This window comes from Bactrocera tryoni, chromosome 1 (genome assembly GCF_016617805.1).
Source record: "Bactrocera tryoni isolate S06 chromosome 1, CSIRO_BtryS06_freeze2, whole genome shotgun sequence".
NCBI classification, from domain to species: domain Eukaryota; kingdom Metazoa; phylum Arthropoda; class Insecta; order Diptera; family Tephritidae; genus Bactrocera; species Bactrocera tryoni.
The window spans coordinates 36915404-36922276 of NC_052499.1; the positions used below are offsets into that span (position 1 = coordinate 36915404).

At 35.9% G+C, this 6873-nt stretch overlaps 1 protein-coding gene across 1 annotated transcript; it reads right to left on the reverse strand.

Annotated features, from left to right (window-relative positions):
• Window positions 1–843: 843 nt before the first annotated feature.
• On the reverse strand, window positions 844–6394 carry LOC120775213. The gene is made up of 6 exons (XM_040105281.1): window positions 6019–6394; window positions 5808–5954; window positions 5520–5758; window positions 5080–5373; window positions 4032–5019; window positions 844–3957 (listed from the first exon to the last, which is right to left on the reverse strand). The coding sequence occupies exons 1-6, from the start codon at window positions 6202–6204 to the stop codon at window positions 1636–1638; spliced, it is 4176 nt and encodes a 1391-aa protein (XP_039961215.1). The 5' UTR covers window positions 6205–6394; the 3' UTR covers window positions 844–1635.
• Between the last annotated feature and the right edge of the window lie 479 nt (window positions 6395–6873).

The following is a 6873-nucleotide window of genomic DNA, read 5'->3' on the forward strand; positions in this document are numbered from 1 at the left end:
CCTGCTATTTTCTTTCTGTTCAATATTTACAGCTGAAGCTACCGCAATTCTTAAAGCTGTTCAATACTCAAAGCTAAACAAAGGAAAATATATTATCTGTACTGACAGTTTATCCTGCTTTCTAGCTTTAAAAAACTGCAATAACTCCAATTACATCATTTGAGCTATCAGAGACATTTTGATATCTCTTCCACATAAACTCAGAATTATGTGGATTCCCAGCCACTCGGGTATAATTGGAAACATGTTTGCTTACTCAATTGCCAAGGAAATGTGTCACTCTCCCACTATAACCTCACCATTTTTCGTTAAGGGCGATATCTACCGGCTCATCGCTCAACTGAGAAGCACTAATTTAGCTGTTGATTGGATAATTTACAATCACCATTACTCAAGAATTAACCCAAATCGCACGAAACCTAACTTTCCGACCTCTCTGCCAGTCAATCTCATCACTCCGTACGTCAGACTCCGCATTGGACACACTATCATTACCAATGCACACCTTCTGGATGGTAGTCACATCAGCCAATGTCCCTTTTGTGAGTCAATGGTTAGTGTGCTACACCTACTCGTTTTTTGTCCTGCTCTGGACAGCCTCAGACTTAAAAACTTTAACAATGATGATCCTGTTCAGCTTTTAATGAACCCAACTATTAGCAACATATCTAAAAATTACAGTTATCTGAAAGATACAGATCTCCTTCGTTGTATTTAAACAAGTTTCTAATTTTTCCCACCAGTCAGCCGAAAGCCTATGATGCTAGCACTACGTACTGCTTTAATAAAATAAAATAAAAAAAAATCCAGGTTGTTATCAAAACAAATATTGCTAATGTTTGTATTATGAATTTATTAGTAATCTATATTATGTAATTATTATTTTTGATACACTTTGATTACAAAAAAATAATGTACTTATAATGCTTTTCACGTTTGTATTTAATTTACAAATTGGCAATATGGCATTGCTATATGCTAGAAAATTATTTTAACATACATTTCATTAAAATGTGTTTATGGTGCAATGAAACACGCGCCATTTTTGATGCACGTAATGCCTTCAATCCACAAAACTTAATATTCATAAAAATAATATATATCCAGTTGGGCCTTTAGAACCAATTGCCACATAAAAAATTGTTATATACATATTTTGTGTATATATATGCAAAAATAAATGCTACTCTGGTAGAGTAGATTGAGCTCATGATTAGACAAAATGGTTCTTGCAAATAACATGTTTACGTAATTTAAGGTTAATTTTCTTACCTAATTTAATAATTCAGCTTAAGTGCTACATTAACCAACAAAAAACTGAAAGCTATAATAAATATATATAAATCCTCTGACAAGAATTAAATAGTACATACGTATTTTTTATACTTTGAAAAAAAAAAATACACATGATGGTTAAACATATAATACAAAATAAAAGCTAAAACATGCCTAATTACACCATTTGTTTACTGAATAATAGCAAAAACCAGTTGGTGTGAACGCTTCAAGCCCAACTAATAAAAAATATCAATAGCCTAATTCTAATATAACTTCCGACTCTTTGTAATTTTTTCACATAGTACCTAACCCTTGCTGTTTAAAATGTTGGTTCGTATGCCTAATTTATTTCTATTTTCATGTTATATCAGTTGTTTTTCTATCGCTGGTATCTGTAATGTTTCGTCTATCGGTGTCATTGTCGCTGGAATTGGCCGCATTCGAGCTCGCAGTTGTTGTTGAGGCAACATCGTCTTGTAATTCGCGCTCAATATTTGCATTATTGTTATTTTCGGCGATTTCATTAATGTTACTCTCATCCATCAAGAATGCATTATTGATTATTCTGCTTGGACATGTTCCCTCAATACTGTCATTGGCACTATCACAGCATTCTAGTTGGTTTGGTGGAACGTCAGTATGTGGTTCTTGTCGCTGCATCTGTGCTTCGGCTACGCTTTCGTTCATAAGGTTTTCGGCCTCTTCAACGTTTTGTATTGGCGCATTCAATGTAATGGATTCATCAGCACCAAGTACCAATCCTTGGATGGCTTGTGCCTCGACCACTTCTTGGTTAAGAAGATTCTGCTCTTCTTCAACCAAGTTCTCACCCACCAGTTCAACCGGATTGTTCTGCGCAGAATCCAAAGCTATATTTATATTCGAATTTAATATCGTTTGTGACGAACCCATGACTGATACGGTATCTACTCGAACATCAGAAAATGGCTGAGCATCAAGAAGGGCATCTTTGTTTTGATTTATCTCAATGCTCATCGTATGTGGTTCTGGATGTGTATCAATGATATCACTACGTTCGTTGTTTCTTATGTGCCTGCTTTCAAAAACATCCTCGTCCTCTGTCAGTTGCCCGGCAAACGAAGGTGGAAAATTGTCGATCAACTGATTATCATCTTTTGAAAAATTATCAAAACTGGTCGAACACCCAGCAATGACACTTGCTATTTTTAATGCTGGCATTTCAACAAGAAGTTCTTTCGCACCGTGCGAATACTTTATTTCATCATGTGGCGTAGCTATAGCATTTGTTTGCGGGAATCTCTCAGTCACCCCACCGTCGGCTTGACTGTAAATGTCTGTTATCATTAATGGAGGTGCTACTAAATCTTCATTACTCGGTTGCGGCACATAAGAATTCATTAGCAATGCACTTGTGGTAGGGTCATTTACTGAAGTAGTGCTATTTAAATCGCACTCCGATTTCTTTTGTTCGTCGCTTCTGCTTTCCTTTGGCTCTCTCACCAACATATCGTCAATAACTTCATTTTGTGATTCCGTTATCTTAAGCGTACATGCAAACTTATCTTCAGAACCGTGCATATTTTCACTTGACTCCTGAACATCTGTTGCTAACAGCGGCGGCATGTCGAGTTCACGATACTCGCGTTTTTCTTCTTCTACTTTTTTAATGCCTACCCAATCATCATCATCGCCATCATCTTCCTCATCTTCATCGGTTTCTTCATTATACATACTATCCGAGTCCTCATCGTTTTCAGAATATTGAGATTCTTCACCATTTGTTCGATTTCCGTTGGATATGGCATTTGCCACGATATGTGTATTTGTCATCTCGACGTCGGACACATCAAGGTCTTTTTCTTGTTTGATTTGAATAGTTGCGAAATCAATATTATTTAAATATTCCTGCTCAGCCATCTCTCTCACGGACAATTGTAATGTCTCTGCCGCGGAAGAATTTGTAGCTGACTCATACGCATTAAATATATCCTCATAACCACGATCAACTGGTTCAGGTTTAATTTGAATTTGGGGAAGGTACCCCAAATTGGCTTGAGAAATACCACTGTCGAGATTTGCGCTTATCTTATTAACTCCTGATGTTGACTTGTATGCCTTCGCCGTTCGCGCCGGTGTCCCAATCTTCTGCTCTGCACGTTTATATTTAACAACTTTATGTGCGGTTTTCTCAAGTTTACGTTGCACCATAACTGGGATATTAGAATTTGAATTTTCACTATTACAGTCTGATTCTCTCTCAATTTCACTTCCTTGTTCATGTTCCATCTGCACACCACAACTAACGCTAGTGATTTGAAATAAGCGATCTAATTCAGCTTTGTTTGGTTTAATATCCTCAACTTCGCCTTCAACACAAGTAGGTTGCACTGTCGCTGCTTCACTAGTTTTATCATTAGCTTTGCCTTGGGTACCGGACTCAATATTATCGCCGAATTCAACGCCACTTGAAATTGCAGATATTTGGAATTGCGGTATTGGAATTGTGGTCATGACCGTTGGCTCTAGATGTACCGCTTCATTACTTTCTAACTTATTACTCTCATATTCCTCGTCAGTTTCGTCCAGTTGCTCTTGTTTTACAGGCCTTAATAACTTTTGATTTGACACAGTACCACCACCAGCTTTAGATTCGTCGTGCACAGACCCATTCCCAGACAAAAGGTCATTTTCATCCAACTGAAAGCAAATAAATCATATTACCATTTTTTCATATTTAACTTCAACTGTTTTCAATCTTTTGTTGTACTTACCTCCTTATCTTTACTACGCATTGCATCTTTCCGTTTTTTCTTCTTCTTTTTCTTTTCTACTCGGACACTTTGTTCTTCGACAATCGATGAATTTAATGTGCCATGTTCTTTTTTGATTTTCAATTTTAATACTGGCATTTTAGTAGTTGTAGCTAAATTCTCATTGTCTACGTCAATTACTTCTTGCTTAATATGCACAGCACTTTGAGCAAAACATTCCTCGGCTGGTTCACGTTTGATTGCCACGTCAGCTGTTTCACCTTCACCATCATTTTTCGAATCATCATCATCATGCTCGTCATCATCATCATCATCTCCATGGTGGTAACCGTCATCGTTTGTCATATCAGCCTCCTCCGCTGTGTTGGCAGTTTCATTGGATGATGCTGGTGTTTCGGAATCAATTCCTACATGCACCTCTGGCTCATGCTTAATGCTCACCAGTACATCTAATGTTGATTTTAATAAGTTATCTACCCTTTTAAGGTCTTTTCGAGAGACTCCTTTTTTACTGCCCTTCTTTCCGGACATTTTTCCATCGTCAATTTGTGTTCCTGTACCATCATTGGTATATTCTGTTGTGGTACAACCAAGACTAGCAGCCAGAATTTCAGGGGTCGAAATACGAGTTAACGACACGATTGGCGTCATTTCCAACGATATGCCAGCGTTGCGAGCAAACGCTTCGGCAGCAGCAGCCTCTACTTCGTTTTCATTTTTAATACGAATTGTAGATTCGGCTGCGAGAGCAGCGACTGGTATATGTTTTGAGTAATTCAAATAAACTTTTGCACAGTGAGCTGCATGTCGCTGATACTCAACCTCATTACGTAATTGACGATTACAACCTGCACACTTTTTAGTCCGTACTGCACATAAATGTGTATTATAAAGAAAGTTTGTTAAAAAAGTGTGATGACATTGAGGACATTCACGATCAAGCACCCACAAATTTGGAGGAATTTCCACAGTGTGATCCCGTAGATGTCTGTTAACAAGAAGTACTTTTAAACTCAAATCTGTTTTATGAAAAAATACCTATATATACCTTGAATACGCATAGGAACTTATCAACGATTGGCCACAATGTCCACATATGTAAGGCGTTTTACTTAACTTATGCCATAACTGATGACTTTTGATGTCGTTAGTTTTTTTTATAGTTTCATTGCAAGCGGTGCAAATATATCGTGGTATGTTTGGCATATGTACTGCCCCAATATGTTGATCCAATTTTACTTTGCTAATAAACCCTTGATCGCATATATTGCACACATGTCGAAATTTCATGTTATACGCATTCGTAGTTGTTGGTTTCTCCATATCCATGGGTTCTTCTTTTCTGCGAATATTTAGAAATATAATTGTCATGAAAATTATACAGTACAATTGTTTTCTTCATTATTGAAAATTTCATATTATATTTTAGATAACCCATAACAAACATACTTCTTTTAATACTATATATTGTTATTTATACATAATTACATTTCCTCCTTAGGCTTTAAACTTTTATCAACTGTTTTCCCAAATTTCCCTTTCTTTTTTGTGTCTGGTGGCTCGTTTAAACGTTGCTTTTTATTTGTCAGCACTATTGGGCCGGTTTCCCGCTTTATTTCCGTTGTTTCCATTCTTGCAATTATCTCATCTGATTTTCGCTTACGTCCACGTTTTACACCAGCTTCATCTTTTATATCAATACTAGGTTTAACATCCGCATTAACGATCTAAAACATAAACACTTTAAAATTATGTTTCAACTTCTGTAGTTTTTACCTTTTTCTGGGCCCCGCCTTTCAATCCGAGTAACTTCCTCGTCTGAACATCTGTGGCATAACACATTTCACGAAATTCATAAAAATCATTGATTTTATCCACGCAAAGTCCACAAACACTTTGAGGCATTCTATCATCCTTACAAACCTAAAATAACAATTGAACAACTTATTTCATGTAAGACAATTTATACATGTTGTATATCGCTTACTGTAATGCCAATGCATTGAATAATTTTTTGGTGCAGTTTCAATTCGCCGTCACAGTCTACCGGCTCTTGATCTTCTGTATTAGCATCCAAAATGTCGAACTTGTCCTCTCTATCGATTCCACAAAGACGACATATTTTATACAAATTCGCCTTCAACGCTTTATCTATCTTGAATGCAAACGACATTCTCACACAAACCGAGGTTTTAAGAAGTTAAAAAAAATAGCTATCGGGTTTGCCCAACATAAAGGACTAATGTAGCTAATTATTTTACAATCAATAACTGCGTTATTATATTTAGTAAAAAAAATCTCTATTAATTAAGTATTGTTTAACAACAAAACAAAGGATCGGTCAAAAAATCAATTCTATTAAGACATTTCCAATTAATTTATATGAAATAGTGAAAATTGGAAACACCACCGCACACGAAAAATTAGACTCTCAAATTGTCATTACAATTGTGAACTATTGAATAAAAGAAGAAGCGTTAGACAACAAACTCAGGGTATCCGTCAGTCTTTATAACTTAAAATTATGTCTTTACACAAAACATTCGTTAAGTCGATTTTCAACATTATAGAAAAATTGGTTTCCAACCCAACTGCATTTTGGTTGAAATTTCGAAATTCGGTAATATGATAAAAAAAATTTCGGTTGAAGAATTGCCAATCTTGTTAAGACTTTCACTCTGTGCCAGTAGGGGTGATTAGAGTATCAAAAAAATTTCAACAGCTAACAAGCAGTTCATGTTAAACATTGCTCAATTTATTTAGGAAAAATATTAATAGAAAATTGGTAATTTATAATGGGAAATTATAAATTTCAATTTACACTTGAACTTCCCTAACTTGA

Excerpts from the sequence above, each read along its gene's own strand:
- LOC120775213 (XM_040105281.1), bottom strand. The coding sequence starts at position 6,204 with ATGTCGTTTGCATTCAAGATAGATAAAGCGTTGAAGGCGAATTTGTAT. Across the intron at positions 5,374-5,519 it reads TTAAAGCCTAAGGAGGAAAT|AAAAGAAGAACCCATGGATA; the intron begins GTAATTATGTAT and ends AAATATTCGCAG. Across the intron at positions 5,020-5,079 it reads AGTTCCTATGCGTATTCAAG|ACATCTACGGGATCACACTG; the intron begins GTATATATAGGT and ends TCTTGTTAACAG.